At 33.3% G+C, this 16,896-nt stretch overlaps 1 protein-coding gene across 10 annotated transcripts in view; it reads left to right on the forward strand.

Moving 5' to 3' along the window:
- MIER1 (MIER1 transcriptional regulator) overlaps positions 1-16,394 on the forward strand; it is a 61,632-nt gene extending 45,238 nt beyond the window's left edge. For 5 of the 10 annotated variants that reach the window (XM_039473959.2, XM_039473961.2, XM_039473960.2 and 2 more), the window contains 6 exons: positions 1,497-1,648; positions 2,363-2,444; positions 3,652-3,746; positions 6,727-6,854; positions 11,433-11,572; positions 14,224-16,394. In XM_039473959.2, the coding sequence (XP_039329893.1) occupies positions 1,497-1,648; positions 2,363-2,444; positions 3,652-3,746; positions 6,727-6,854; positions 11,433-11,572; positions 14,224-14,552 (926 nt within the window). In that variant the 3' untranslated portion in view covers positions 14,553-16,394. The remainder of the gene's footprint in view (positions 1-1,496; positions 1,649-2,362; positions 2,445-3,651; positions 3,747-6,726; positions 6,855-11,432; positions 11,573-14,223) is intronic. The other 5 variants (XM_010347930.3, XM_074380991.1, XM_010347943.3 and 2 more) reach the window with 3 other exon arrangements.
- Positions 16,395-16,896: the final 502 nt, after the last annotated feature.

Consider the following 16,896-nt stretch of genomic DNA (forward strand, 5'->3'; position numbering starts at 1 on the left):
CAGTGAGTGGCCATCGCACCATTGCATTCCAGCTGAGCTGCAGGGTGAGACTCCGTCTCAAAAAAAAAAAAAAAAGAAAACGAAAAAGAAGAGGAATAATGTTTATTAAGGAAAATTTTCTGAATATTGTCCCTTGAGCTGTACTTTAAGCAAAGTATCTATTTTTGGAAGCAAGAAAAGGTAGAAGGTTTCGAAGTGTGTGTGGGTAAGGAGACAAGATAATATATATGAAAATACTTAATACATTGCCTGGTACATAAGATATGCTTAATTAACTGTAAATTTCTTTTCATAATAAAAGAAACGACACTGTCAGTTATTCATTGTCAAAATCTTCTCAGGCTGGTTCCTTCCTGTTCACATTTATATGTTTGTCTCTTCTCTTTGAAAACAAACCACAACAACATAAGAACTTTCTTCAGCTCTACTCTCTAGGTACTCCCCTGTCTCTACCATCATAACTAAACTTTTCAAGAGTTTTCTTATTTCTTCACTTTCCATTTACTCTTCAGTTTTATCCAGTATGGCTTTTGCTTCCATCTCTCTACAGAAACAGTTCTCACAAAATTCACCTCCTTGTGAGTAAAGCTGGCATATCGTTTTCAGTTTTCATCCTCATCATCATTCAACAGAATTTAACCAGTCTTTGAAGCCATTCTTTGAAACACTTTTCCCTTAGCATCTGTGATGTTATATTCTTGGTATTTCTTCTGTTTGTGACTCTTTAATTTTATCCACGTTTTCTCCTTATCATTTAGAATTCCATAGGCTTTGTCTTATGTTATCTTTCTTTCCTTTCACTTTTTGAAGCTTGATTAGATTTAGGCTTTAATCTTCTTATAATGGAAATTATGAAGAAACTCAAATACTTTTTAAAAAGTAATGATTTTTTGTGTGTGTGTGAAAGTGATTTATATACATGATATACTCAAGCCTCACAGAAAATCTAAAGAAGAAAGTAAAATTTACCTCACATCCCACCACCAGAAATTAAGCAGTGTTAACATTTTGTGAGCATTCTTCTAGACATTTAAAAAATAATAATAATGATAGTTAAAATTATAGGATTTTAATATGTGCAAGAATGCTTGTAAAGTGTTGTAAATCCTTAAAACTAGGTGGTAGAGTTAATTGTTACCTCCTTTCACAGATGAGACAGAAGGGAAGTAATTTGCCCAAGGCCGTCATACACATAGTATGCGGTAGAGATGGTATTCAAACCAAGAGAGCTTGGAATTTACTGGTAAAGTCAAGATAAATCAGACTGGATCTCCAGGGGCATAAAGTGGTAGCTCCTCTCTGTTTAAATTGTTTAATTCACCTAGACTATAATTGTTGCCCAAAAAAGAAGTCAGCCAAGTAGTAGAACCACACTGTACCTCAGTTCTCAACATTTGGCTCTAAGTATGAGTTGTTTATTTAGTACTATGTTTTAACACAAACTCAGTTTGTCGGTTTTTAGGAATTTTTTTTAATATTGTCTTTTACTAATTTAGTATATGAAAATGATGATCAGCTCTTGTGGGACCCTGAGTACTTACCAGAAGATAAAGTGATTATATTTCTTAAAGATGCATCTAGAAGAACAGGTGATGAGAAAGGTGTAGAAGCAATTCCTGAAGGGTCTCACATAAAAGACAATGAACAGGTATGTGAATAAGAAACAACTGTTAGAACTTTGCCATACACACTTATCATGTAAATGCTTCCACTTTCAGTGTTGTTATTCTGTCCACCCAAATTTTTGTAACATTATTGGCAGGTAATCTGAGGTTATAATCCTTTTATAAGATAGCCATTGTTACCACACTGACTTTATTGTTGTGAAGCTCAAAAACGAAACAAAACCCTTGATGTTTTATTTTGCCTGTATGTACTTTTAATTCAGCTTTTTAAAATTCCTTTGGCTATCCCTAAGAAGCTGTAGATACCAAGTTGGAATTCTCATCTCAGATAATATAATGTACATGGTGAACCTGATATGTACCACGAACCTAATATAACAGCATTATCTTTTTTACCTTTTTAATAATTGTTTTTCTTTTCTGATTAAAATTATAGGAATCTCAAGAAGCTACAAAGAAGGGATTTTCATTGATATAAAATGAATTCTTTTAGTTCCTAGGATACTCTGGCCATCAAGTTTTACATATCCTACTTTGTACATATTTAAAGGTAGTTAATTAATCAGGATTGAAATCATATTTGTTTTTCTTTGGTGTTCTCTATGACATTCACTAAAGTTATTTTCCCTAAAAAAGGATAAAAACACTGGATTTTTGAAAAACCTTTACTCTTGAGAAATTGTAGCATCGAACTGTTTATAGTCCAGGTCACTTATTGAAGCCTTTTATTTTTCTAGGCTTTATATGAATTGGTTAAATGCAATTTTGATACAGAAGAAGCATTGAGAAGATTAAGATTTAATGTAAAAGCAGCTAGAGGTAAGTATAAATAGTTTTTATTCTTTTTAATGGTTTGGTAAAAATTTTTAAACTAAACTTTTCAGTTGACCTAGATACAGCCTAAACTTTAATAATACTGATTTTTCATACTTGGTAAATACCAAGTATTATACAAGTCATTATGGGGAGTGGGATTAACGTCGTCCCTTCCTTCTTCATGAGAAAATACAATCATCTAAGTAAAAATACGTACTGCCTTATGCTTTTAAGGCATGTTTATAAATATTTTATTAATTGATCTTGATAATTGCCCCATGAACTAGGTAAGTAAGACAGGTAATGCCTTCACTTGAAGGTAAAAATTGATGAGCCTAAGATCTCTAAACTAAAGTAACTTGGCTAAAGCAAACATAATTCATCAGTAATGAAGCCATGAAACAAAATTTGGATTTTTCTTTTTTGTACTAAATCTGGCTCCTACCACTCTATTCAGTAAGAGTACTGAATACGCACACACGCGTGTGTATGTGTGTAGTACTCTTACTGAATATGTAGTACTCTTACTGAAGAGTGGTAGAAGCCATGCAGTATATATATATATATGTAACAAATAAGACATACTTATTTATTTAACAAAATGTGAATGCCTTCTAAGTTCTGAGGATATAACTATAAACAAAGTCCCTTCCCCTCATGGTGCTTAGATCCTAGGTAGGGAAACTAGAAAATAGCTATGATGAATTCTTCAAGGAAAATTAGAGGGTGTTACTGAAACCTATTGTAGTGGGACTTAACCTAGTTGCGGGAGAGTATAGGGCTGTTGGGGAAAGCATTCAGAATGAAGTGGTGTTTTTGTTGGGATACAAAAAAATTATCTCAGTAAAGGGGATGAGGTAGAGGCAAGAAATAATTCTAGGCAGAGGAGAGACACCATGCACAAAGTCTGAAGAAAGAAAAGAACATGGCAAATTTAAGGAATCAAAAGGTGGCTAATGGAGTTTGATCAGGAAGAATTAAGAAGAAAGTAGCCCAAGTTAAAGCTGGAGAGGTAGGGACCAAATCATTCAAAATCCTCTTAAATAAGGAATTTTTGTCACTTTATCTTTTGCAGCAATTAGTAATAGAGCTCAGGAGTAAAATGTTTCCCTCATTTTCACCAGAAAGTTAAGTTTTATTTGCAGTTTTGTTAATATGCAGTATTTGGGGGGAATATTGCTTAACAGTTTGTTCCTCCCATCTTTGTCAGAGGAATTATCTGTTTGGACAGAGGAAGAGTGTAGAAATTTTGAACAAGGGCTGAAGGCCTATGGAAAGGATTTTCATTTGATTCAGGCTAATAAAGTAAGTAATGATAACCTCTTCTTTGCAAAAAGAAATTTAGTTGAACAACTCAAATGGTAATGTATCTTAATTTGCTATATTGTCTCGTGTTAAGGGTTTTATAATTAATATTACAATATTTTGGTATTTAGTGAGGAATTATAGTAAGACTGCCTATACTTCCTAACCTGTAATTCCCCATTGGTGACTGTTTTCAGTGCATCATACTGCAAGTGTTAAGAATTGTACTCATTTACAAGCATGTTAATCAACTTTTAGTTGGGGTGTGTATGTGCAATGCAGTTCTTCAGAGCTGTTTTCCACAATCTGTGACTAAACATTTTGTGGAGGGCCTTTGAAATAATTTGGAAACTTTAAAGCACTTTCAGCATGACATTATTTATAATTAAAATATTTATTATGGTTAAATCATGAGTGTTCTAAAATCAAATACTTAAGATTTAACTTAGTTTTAATCAACATTTAATTTTCTAGTAGCTTCTGTGTCAGTAAATCAGCTTTATATTATTATAGTTGTTATAATTTGAGGATTTTATTTAACATAATTCATGTTGATAATATCAGTCACGTAATTTATACTTCAAATAACTTTATAATTACAGATTTGTTTTGGGGTTCAGTTCTTATAGCTGAAATTAGGTAAGATTTTTAATAGTAACTATATAAATTATATAGAATAGAAAAATGTGTTGTTTCCATGAACAACAGATTAGGCCAGGCAGAATTAAAGTCTTGGAGCTTAAAGGTAGGAAATTAATTCCTAGGCTTATGATTATCACATTATTTTTAGTTAATATAGAAATGACAAGGATATTGGTTTTATGTAATTCCTTAAAGATAGCTTCTAAGTTTTGTGTAGTAGCTTGTCTAGGACCATGCTGAAAGTATCTGGGTTTTCGTCTGAGGCTCTGAATAGTCTTCTACCACATCTCTCTTTTTATACATCTGGATATGATTGGATTGTGTCTAGTTGATTTTTTTGACACATTTAATATTTTTTGTTATTAATAAAATAGTTATTATAAATCTTGTGGGTTCATATCTTAAATTTTGTTGTGCATTAACCAGTTCATTCTCCTTTTTTTTTTTTTTTAAGCAAGAACTGAGCAATGAAGAGCCCCGCTCCCAACTAGTTCGTTGTTAATTATTTTGTTGAATGTTGTTGGCACTTTACCTCAGATTACACTAATAGACAGATTTTTAGTTTTAGCATTTAGGATAACAGAAGACAGTATCATGAGTTTCAAAAATGTATACCCCTAATTGTGTTCGTATCATCTGATAATGTCAAATATAATTAACAATCAAGAAAAGGAGTGCGTTATGTGATTGGCCATGTATGATTTTGATTTTTTAAAACAGTTCATTGTTTCATGGTTGAAAAGGACAATATTTTTGGAAAAGTGTGACCTTGGCTGCTTGTAAATATTTGGGACAGTGGCATTTAAATGTTACAAAGTAGAAGTCAACTGATCTCTACATAATATACTAAGTTACTCTAGTGAACAAAAAGAGGACAGTAATTCTTTAAAAGGGAGAAGACTACAGGTAGTCCAGTGAGAGTATCAAGTTTGTTTTTATATCTGGAATTAAAGTTCAGATCTTAATCATAAGTTCTATTATGAGGGCTTTTGTTGAAAATTTTTCATAATCTTAACTTTGCATGCCCCCGAATGACTTCATCTTTTTGCTTTCGGTAAAGTACAGTTGACTTAGCTTGAATCTATCTAGAAATAAGATCCTAGAGGAGGCAAAAAGGAGCTTGTGACAATGATTTTTTTAAAGCTCTGATTGCTGTCAGTCTCAAAGCAGTATGGATCAGAGCTGTATAGTACAAACGGGAAGAAAGCAAAATACATCAACAATTGTCCTTTAGATGCAATCAGTGCTACAAAATATTTACTTGAAGAGCAGAAATTTGTGGGATAAAGAAGTAACATAATTGCATCCAAAACACATAAAGACACTAAATTCATATTGCCAGTGCAGTGGTTCATGCCTGTAATCTCAGTACTTTGGGAGGTTGAGGCAGGCAGATTGCTTGAGCCTAGGAGTTCAAGAATAGCCAAGGCAACATGGCGAAACCCTGTCTCTACAAAAAACAAAAAAATTACCTGAGTGTGGTGGCATGTATCTGTAGTCCCAGTTATTAGAGGGTATTGAGTGGGGGAAGATTACTTGTACCCGGGAGGGCAAGGCTGCAGTTAGCCATTAGCCACTGCACTCCAGCCTGGGCAACAGAACATGACTCTGTTTCAAACAAAAAAAGGAAAGGAAAAAAGTTATCAGTATTTTATTTATATACATCAGCTCTAAATCCTCAGTATTTTATATATATACATCAGCCCTACCACCAGCTCTCCTGGCTAAGTAGCCAAAAGGGATTCTGTCAACATCATTTGTTAATTCCATAGGCATTTAACATTATGTGAGGGGAGCCATTCAGTTGCACAAATAGGTACAGCACAGTAAGCCACAAGAGTAATTTAGTAAACAAAGCATTAGCATTATTATCATACTTTTAACTCACTGTGGCGTATTCCCAGACTTTCTAGAGAGTAAATTAACTGAGCCTGGATTTCTGCTGGGAGTAGTAAGAGAACCTTTCAAAAGGCAATTTAAAGGTGCACTCCCTAGGTACTCTGTGAGTAAAAGTATTTGCAAACTGGTACATTTATTTTAAACTGAATGCCACTTCCAGGTATTTTTAATACAGGAGTCTATTTTTATAGTATATTAGGATGATGATAGCCTTTTAAAAAGCACAGTGCTGAATATCTGAAGACCTGTTGCCAGCGTATTGCTTAATAGCCATGTAGAAAGAATAGCTTTCAACATAGCTGCTACAGTGTTGTATTTTATATATAGTATTATATATCAGTTAAGGACTAGCTAAATTTATTTTCAAACTTCAGATGTTTATCGTGAAGTAACTTTGTTAAAAAGGAGATTCTTAAAAAGAAGCATTTATTTCTTATAGGTCCGAACAAGGTCAGTTGGTGAATGTGTAGCATTCTATTACATGTGGAAAAAATCTGAACGTTACGATTTCTTTGCTCAGCAAACACGATTTGGAAAAAAGAAATATAACCTTCATCCTGGTGTAACGTGAGTTGAGTTAATTTTTTCCTTAAGAGCTATATATATATTTTTTTGCTAAGCTTTTCTAGATTTTTCTTAATTATGATTTTGATAATCTTGCTTTTATATACTAGATCTTAGCCAGAAGGCCGAGAAGCAATATAATCTTGCTTTTATAATAGATATTCATTAGTTTAACTTTACCATCTATTATATCTTCATATAAGGCATTTACACTTCTCAGTATCTTACAAAATATTGTAAACTACAGTTCATAAGAGACATGCATATCATTAAAGTAAGATTTAGAGCATATATTAACATACCCTTGAGAAGAAATGGATCAGAACAGCTGTGAAAGCATGTTTTTCTTAAATTCAGTTCCATTCAGTGTAAGCACATACAGTTTTTTTGTTTTATTTTATTTTATTTTATTTTATTTTTGGAGACATCTCACTCTTGCCCCCAGGTTGGAGTGCAGTGGCGTGATCTCAGCTCACTACAGCCTCCATCTCTGGGTTCAAGCAGTTCTCCTGCCTCAGCCTCTTGAGTAGCTGGGATTACAGATGGCCGCCAGGATGCCTGGCTAATTTTTAGTAGAGATGGGGTTTCACTGTGTTGACCTGGCTGGTCTTGAATTCCTGACCTCAAATGATCAACCTGCCTTGGGCTTCTAAAAGGCTGGGATTACAGGCATGAGCCACTGCACCTGGCATACAGTTTTAATCTTGTGATTGTTGGAAGGCAGTGAGAATAGGAAAAAAGGAAGACTATCTTTTCTAAAACTGTAGGACTGTATGCTCAGTGGAGGCCCTTTAAAGAGCACATGAAATTAATATTTTTCTTGGTCTAATTGACCCCAGGAACCTGAAAGCAAGATTTGAATATAGATGATATAAAAGAAAAACCATAGCAATGTAAGAAATCAGGTCAGATTGCATCTTATTTTTTGTTATAAGTTTTTTACAGAGAAAAAAACCACGTATATGGCGACTTTGCTTTTCCTAGCTTTCCTGAAGCTTTCTTCTAATAAAAGTAATATTTAAGAATTAGTAATGCAACTCTAGTTTAGTCCCAGTGACACAGATAGGGGTTGTTATATCCATTATGTAAAATGTCTGATATGCCTAATTCAGTTCCCATATTAAGAGAATTTATTGTCTTTACCTCATTCGATCTCATTTTGGAGTGAAACATTCCACTACCACTGGTAATTTATTACTTAAATACAAAGAGTATTGAACCCTTTGTCTTTCATGAATTGCTTTAAAATGTTGATTAATTGGTGGAATTAACTTTACAGTCCTATTCTTAATCATTCCCTAATGTTCACAGAATTAAAAAAAATAATGCAAAGCTGTGACTTAGTCAATGTACTCTAGTAAAGATGTTTTTAAAGCTGACCAAATATTGCCTTTGAAAGATAGGCTTGTATGTTTATTTGATCTTGCTCTTCAGACTCGGCTGCACTGTTTCTTGGTCAAGTTCATTTATAGGTGTCTCTGCTGACCACTTCCTTGGAAGGTCACATGCTCTAAAGCCCACAGTAAAATGGTTATGATTCATCCTTATGATTCACCCTTGGATATCATGGGACAATGGACTGTGTACATAGCCTCCCATTATTCACAGCTGGTGATTGCTAAAGTGGAATTTCATAAATAGCAGTATTCTAAATTTTATCTAATTGCTTAATGTTAAATTCATAAATTTTTTTTCATTGGTAGTATTCAAGCATAATGATGTAGAACTAGATATAGCTATCTGGTCTGCAGAGTATATCTTAAAATAGTCATGGCTTTCAAACTATTCTATAGGGAAAAGCAATAGTAACATCTTTTATTTTTTTCACCCATTTCAGAAATAATGTTCAGACATGAGCTACAGTCAGTCTGTCATCATCAGCAGTATCAACATAAGAATGGCCATGCTGGGTCAGACCCATGGTTCATCTAGTTTTCTCTTTGAGAAAGCATCACCAAAGTGTGGCTGGCTTAGTTGGTCCTCTGTGATGTCAAGCTCAACAGGTTAGGTAGAGATGTGCCACCAAATGTTCTTATTTCTCTAATGATCTCTCCATAGCTTCTGAAAACTTTTGAAGATACTTTTATCTGTAACTTTGATGACTCTTAAGGTTAAATATTCTGTGGGTAAATGGGCCACAGTTAAAAGTAAACAGTATCTTAACAGTGGTCACCTGGTATAATGGTATGAAGTGAACTAATGTGTTTTTTCCCTTAGGCCAGAATACCATGGTTTTGTAGGCTTCAATTATAGCCCCACTGGGTTTTTTTCAATAAAGTTTATTTAACTGAAAGAATTATGCTTTTTTACTGAGACTCTTTCCTTTTAGCTGTTATGTCTTCTGTAAGAAGCAATGACCAAATGGTACATTTCTTTCCAGATGAGGATAAATTTTTCTGATTTGCTTCCAAGACCATCTCTTCTTGTTAATAGCTGCACTTTAAGTGACTTCATAAAACATTTAAGCTAATGTGTTTAATTTTCTCATCCTTTTTTAGGTCAAAATCCATAATTTAGAGCACATTATCCTGAAAGTTCTTTGTTCATTTTTTCATTAAATGGTTGACCTTCCATTTGTTCACCAGAGTGAAACACATTTGCCCCTTTTCTGCCTACAAACAGCCTTTGAAAGATTCTATTACGCATTGTCCCCATTTACTACCTGGAAAAATTGGGAGCCCTATTGGAGATTTCATTGTAAAATATTCAGCCTTCCAAATAATTTTTCTGAAAAGTAAAAATTAACTCAGCGTAAGTTTGGTCACCTGAATGCCGCTCCAACTTTCTGAATGGTTTGTTTGACTCTGTCCCAACATTCTGGATGCTATTATTTAATTTTATGAAATAATAATAATTATTCTTTCACTGAATTATGACTATATCCAAAAATTAAAAATAATTTTGATATCAACTCTTGTTCCTTTGCTTTGGCTTTTAACTTCCTTCATATTATCCATTACCACCATAACATTATTTATTTCCAGCAGATCCTCATCATGCATCTTAATGTTAGCCTGAGCACTGGAAGACCCTTTGGGACTCATCACACTTATTTCTCTGTGCTTCAAATTTGTTATGTAATTTTTCTGTAATTATGATGAATAGCATAGATCTGAAGAGGTCTTCAAGACCATCTAATTGAATTCCTTCCATTTATAGATGAGGAAAATAAGGCATAAAATGTAAATTGAGTAGGTCATGGTCATATACATTTCTGTGATATGTATTAGTTTTATACCTCAAACTATTAGAAGTTTATTGAAGTCAGGTATCACATCCCTATATTTGTTATATCCCTATAATCCAAGAGATGATGATCATATAGGTTGAGATGATAACTACAGTTAATAGCATATTATGGACTATTAACACAGACTTTCAGAAAATTCCTCAGAACTTCCACTGTTTCCTTCTTATTTACCTTGCTCACACAATTCTAAGAGATTTGTCCTATTATTTCTATTATGGTTATTCTGAAGGAATTTTAGGATAAATAACACAATTACAATTTTATTAAGTTTCTGTTCTGTGCCTTGCACAACTTAGGTACCAGTGATGCAGGGGTAAACAAAATAGACTAAAATCCCTGTCCTTGGGGAATTCTAGTGCAGTATCTAGGATCAGCAAACTTTTTCTGTAAGAGGTAGATAATATTTTATGTTCTGTAGTAAGAAAGGACTTACACTACTCAGCTACGCAGTTGTTGCAGGAAAGTAGTCCTAGATATTATGTAAACAAATGTCTGTGGCTGGGTTCCAATAAGACTTTATTTACAAAAAACAGATGGCCAGCCCACAGGCTATAGTTTGCTGACTTTTATTCTAGTAGTTTATTAGCACTTTCTGGATTATGAAACATTTTTATGTATGTAATATAATAACATGTGTGTTAGATAGGAGAGGTATGGTTTATCTACATTTTATAGGCAGTATACTAAACCTGAGAGAGAGAAGTCTCTATCCCAGATCTTCTCACCCCAACCTAATGTCACTTAACCACAGTTATGTAGTTCGGGAATGACTTAGAAAAGAAATGAACTCACACACAATGAGAAAGTGACAGGATAAAGCCAGCAGATAATCCCAGGAATTTAGTTAGCTTCTTATAGCTCAAATCTGGCAGAAATATATAATACCAAAAATATCCAGGAAAGTTTTAGGAGGTATCAATCCTTTTTGTATTAGACTCAAATTTCTCTTTTAGGTATTGCCTTAAGGAGCATTAAAATGGAGTCTGTGTTTGCACAGAAATTCTTTTGTACTCTTACTAGATATCACCCCTGTCACTTAAGTTAGAGATCTTCCAGTTCTATTTGGGCCACTCTGAGCACTTGCCTACAACTTTATACCTGTTTTAAAATTTCCTATGGGTCTCTAAAATTGGTTAAAACCTTTAAGCTTTTTTCTTACAAACATGTAACCAAAAGGAGCTTTTCATTTAAATGTTCAGATCCTGGTGTGATAGATAAAGCACTGGAATGAATGTAAGTGAATATTAGGATATATTTGTTAACAAAGCCTTCTGAATTTAACTTCAGTTTTTAATTTTCAGCTTTTTAATAATTATTTTATTGATTTTAAGGGATTACATGGATCGTCTTCTAGATGAAAGTGAAAGTGCTGCATCTAGTCGAGCACCATCTCCTCCCCCAACTGCATCAAATAGTAGTAACAGCCAGTCTGAGAAAGAAGATGGCACTGTAAGCACTACTAACCAAAATGGTAAGCAACCAGAGAAACAGAGAAACATCTTTCTTCATAATAAGGGACACTTTTCCTTCAGTGACTTAGGAAATTCAGTTTGGGTTTCTGTTAAACTTCCAGAGCAGAAAGTAAAAAATTGTAAAGAACACATGAAACATACATATCAGCATACATATATACTAATAGAATAGAAAGTGATTGGAAGTAATTCCCATCAACATCACTAAAAAGTAATTTTAATAAAGCATACTGTCAACAGTGACTATTTCTTTTAAGAAATGTGTTCTTTTTCAGTAGCGTCTCTTTTCCTGTCCATCTGGTTGCGTTGATGCCTAGATACAAGTATTTATGTTAACTCTTAGATCAAAACTCTAACAGTTTCACATGAGGATATACAGATAATTGTGAAATACCTTGATATAGGTAACAAAGGCACTATTTGGAATATTTAAGTTCTCTTTGATAGCATAATAACCTTGATGAGAAAAGATAAAGCTGGTATCAATCTGTACATTTATATTCTACAGAAATATTTGTTTTTCTTTCCAAGAAAAAGAGAAGCAAAAGGTATACCAATTGTCTGGGGTTCAGATAGCGTTTTCCATTTAAAATATATAGTGGACCAGAGATCACTGTGATGATCAGTAGTAAGAGCCAGAGAATTTTGATTTCTTCTTTGATTAAATGGTCTTGTTAAGTAAAAGAGTTCCAAGAAGAAAGTAATAAGCTCCACCACTAGCTTCTCTGAGGAAACTGGTGAATTAGAGATTAGGAGAGTACCAGTGAAGGGCTGACTTCTCCCTGACAGAAACTGGAAGAAAAACACTATGAAAACTTTGACATTGTTCTGACCTTTGGTCTCACATTGGTACTGTTGGAGTGCATATGCTTAGTTCATTTCATGACCCCTCTCTGTTCTCTCAGTACTTCTAAGAAAAACCAAACAAACAAAACTTAGGGCCCAGTAGTTATGTACTGGTTCAAGAAGGTTCACTGACTTGATGTCTAATGTTTGCCACATTCATTCTAAAGTAAATTAAGAGGCTGAAACTCCCTGGCTCAGGGAGGCAGACAGTTGGTACTAGTACTGCTTTTCCTGTTTGTTCTTAACATACTAACACCAAATAAGTCATTTTCTTTTTCTTTTTAAAAAACTTGGATGAGAACATGCTTGTTTAGGATAGTGTTCTTAAGTTACTTATAGATTACTCGTAGCTCAAAAGCCACTCACGTTATGTACAGTCAAGACTGCCAGCTTTTTCAAAGAAAGGAAGGAACTTTCCATCCCAATATTACATTGCTTTTTTATATGGGGTTTTAATTAGTACTTTGAAATCTTACAATTATTTTTGACCTAATCACAGTCTCAGCTAGCTTTTTGGACTTGTTCCTACAGAATTGTTCTCTTCAGTGTCTTACGATGCATAATCCCCATGTGCATTCATGATTTGAGTGCATTTTTGAGTTGATAAAAATATTTTCTTTGATCAAAATACAGTATTTGAGGCTTATCTTTTATGTTGAATATTTTTCAGGCAATTAAATTGTAACTATTCAGTGATGCATCCTAATATTTTACTTTATCACTAAAATTTCCATTCATTTTACAGTCAAGTCTAAAATGAACTTTTCTGTTTTATTACAATAATTTTGCTTTTACTTTTCTCATCTATTATAGAGGAATATGTTTTACTTTTAGCACTTTCATGTATATGCTTGGATAGGGCAACATTAGTTTTTTTAACATTATGACAGATTATTTAAATCTATTTAGGTAAATAGTGTGTGATCTCTTTTTTTTTTTTTTTTTTTTTTTTTGAAATGGAGTCTCGCTCTGTCACCCAGGCTGGAGTGCAGTGGTACCATTTTGGCTCACTGCAACTTCTGTCTCCCAGGTTCAAGGAATTCTTCTGCCTCAGCCTCCTGAGTAGCTGGGACTACAGGCCTGTGCCACCACGCCCGGCTAATTTTTGTATTTTTAGTAGAGATGAGGTTTCGCCATATTGGCCAGGCTGGTCTTGAACTCCTGACTTCGTGATCCACCTGTCTCGGCCTCCCAAACTGCTGGAATTACAGGCATAAGCCACCATGCCTGGTTGTGTGTGATGTTTTAAAGTACAGTTCCCAGATATCTTGCCTTTATATGGTAGTTTACTCAAGGTTTTAATAAGAAATGATATTCATTTTGCTTTTACATGGTTTTAGAATGTTGAAAACCTTTTGTTAAATCTGAGTAACTGATTGCATTTTTCATTGTTAATTCAGCTTATTTAGACTTCTGGATCCAGTGCTTTATTTGTTTATATTAAAAGCAAATAAGCTTTTAATATATGCCAAATTCTGTTCTTAGTTCTTTACATTTGTGAACTTTTAATTTTCACAACAGCCCTGTGTGGAATTTCTATTATGATCTTCATTGTATATATGTAATGAAATGGAGGTACTGAAAGAGTAAATAATTTGCCTAAGGCCACATAACTAATAAGTAATAGAGCAAGAATTCAGACTATATATATATATATATATATATATATATATATGTATGTATGTATTTGATACCTTGCTTCCTTGATAACAATAGCAAGTTTACAATAAGCTGCTTTACAGTAGTTTGCGAATTTAACTTTTTTGTAATTGTGGTTTCATTTTATGTTTCTTTCAACTTTTAGGAGTGTCATCTAATGGACCAGGTGAAATATTAAACAAAGAAGAAGTAAAAGTTGAAGGGTTACACATTAATGGACCAACAGGTGGAAATAAGAAACCACTTCATGGAGATATGGATACTAATGGTTATGAAACAGATAACCTTACCACTGACCCAAAACTTGCCCATATGACTGCAAGAAATGAAAACGATTTTGATGAAAAAAGTGAGAGACCTGCCAAAAGGCGAAGGGTAAACAGCAGTGGAAAAGAAAGTCCAGGTTCTTCTGAAATTTTCCAAGAAGCAGTCTCACATGGGAAATTTGAAGAACTTGAAAACACAGATGACTAAATTTTAGACCTATTTTACTTTCTTTGGAGTAAATTCCAGTGTGACTAAAATTTTCAGGGTTGATGGGTTACCTTAAAAAGTTGAATTCCTTGAAGCAGTTTGTTAAAATTTGGAAATTTGAATTGAGTCTTAACTTCAGGAAATAAGGTTTCATAATTCTGCCTTTTGCAGATTTTTTTACTTTAAAGCTGTCAGACTCTTTTAAGGATATTTTAAAAATTAGTAAATTTGAATGAACTAAAGATATTATCTGTACCTTCTCATTTGAATATCTTTAGTTCATTCAGATTTACTGATTTTGGCAAATTTGAGTGAACTAAAGTTATACCTGTACCTTCTCATTTGATGTATTAATCATAAAATTTCACTACAAGGTAATTTTTGCTTTCTTTGATGGAGGAATGGGAAAAAACTCAAGTCCAAATTTCTGCTTAACACCAGTTTCTCTGAGTTTCTTGAAATGTCTTGTCTTGATAACAGACATTCTTCTCACCATACAGTTTGAGTATCATTATTAAGGAAACCCTTATGAATCCTGAAAATTATGCTAGCATGATTTTTTTATATATAGAAGTTTAAAAATAAACCAGGTCAGGTTTGTATATGTAAAATTGTTGACATCAATGATGTCTTTCCATATTCTTATCTGGGCTTAAGAAATACATTCTGTATTTTTCCAGATTCTTTGTAGCCTTTGAAAGATTTTTACAGTACATATGTCTTGACTGAGCTGTCCTTTCTTAATACAAAAGCTTGTATAATTTTCTTAACTTGTACAGTTGGTAAACTTTTATGAGAGGAATTGTTATTCTGAGTCTGTCAGCTTTCATTTTATTTTGCTAAGGTTTTTCTAATGAATTTTTAAGTGTTTGTGTAGTAATTAAGTCATATTTCTTATCCAGGTGGTAAAAGCATTCCTAAAGGATTATCAAAATTTGGTTTTTTTTTTTTCTTTTCCAAATTTCTACTTAAGGGCAAATAATTTGAGAATTCTGAAATTAAGCATGATGCTTAGATTGTAGTTTGTTTTGCATTTGCTATAATTTTCAAAATTATTTTTAAAGCAAGACAAAAGTTTAATGTCAGCTTAAGTGCTTAAATATATCATGCTGACCAGAATCCTGTTATTTTTATATGCATCATAAAATTTCCCATTTCTGCATTAAATAGAGGGGGTCAAGTGATACTTAGATACTGGCACACACAAGGAAAACTGTTGGCAGGCAGTATTGATTTTATGAAGAGAAAGTGAAGTTTGAAAAATTTTCAGACTTTTCTAGTTACAGTCCAGTTTTTCAGATTTGATAATGCTTTTTCCAAAGTGAAAATAAGATACACAATAATCATTGCTCTGTGTGATTACAAATAGGATTATCCATCTGCATAGCCTTGTAAGAGTGCCATTTTATTTTTAGTGCTAAATTCTTGTTAAAAAATGTAGTTTTATATAGCTGATAGACCAACCTATATCCAAACTTTTATAAAAGATTATTAACTATTCTTGTTTTTCTCACACAGGCATACTCCAAATGCTTCTTCCAATTCACTTTCAGCCATCAGTTCAAGAGCCAATGCCTTTTTAAAATAAAGCTTCTGTGGTCTTGTTTTAAATGGCTCAACTGTCTGATGCAATTGAGTGGAGGTTTGCACTGAGAAATTATCGTTTAGGCCTTACCCCCATGAAGTATTACTGTTAACATATGTTCAGACTGCTTCCCTTCACCAATGTGAACTTTTTTTCCCAAACAGTGTTAAAAGCCACTTTGCAACACTTGACTTCATATTAATGTACATTCACTGTTGTTTCATACATATCTAAGTAAATCATAGTTTTGGGTGGAAGTGTTGAGAAGTGTGAGTTTTTTGTTGTTTTTGTTTTGTTTTACTTAAAACGTTAATTTATCCAGAATGGCAGTAGCTTTAGCAGATGGCCACAATCTGTTTTTTAAATCATTTTTTATTAAATGAATCCAAAGTATCCTAGCTCTTTGTCAAAGATGGTCTATAGAAATGTTTTTGAAGATTAGTGATGCTGTACTTTCTGAATTGTTGCAGTGTTGGAGATGCCATTTTCACCTTTTTAAGAAGATGCGTTTTATTTGCAGGATTGTGAAGTTCTTGCAAACTCTTACTACAGAAACGTTTTAAGTAAATTCTCAGGCATGTTTGCAAATATGGCACATGTATACATGTGGAAATGTTACTTTTCTTAATCTTTTAAAAATATACCTAATGAAAGACATTCCACTATTATAATGTGTAATGCTCAGCTTTTTGTAGAGAAATATTTAAATGTATTTTATGTTTATACAGGTATTTCACACAGTAATTTGTTCTTCATAAT

Source organism: Saimiri boliviensis, chromosome 11 (genome assembly GCF_048565385.1).
Source record: "Saimiri boliviensis isolate mSaiBol1 chromosome 11, mSaiBol1.pri, whole genome shotgun sequence".
Classification (NCBI taxonomy): Eukaryota; Metazoa; Chordata; class Mammalia; order Primates; family Cebidae; genus Saimiri; species Saimiri boliviensis.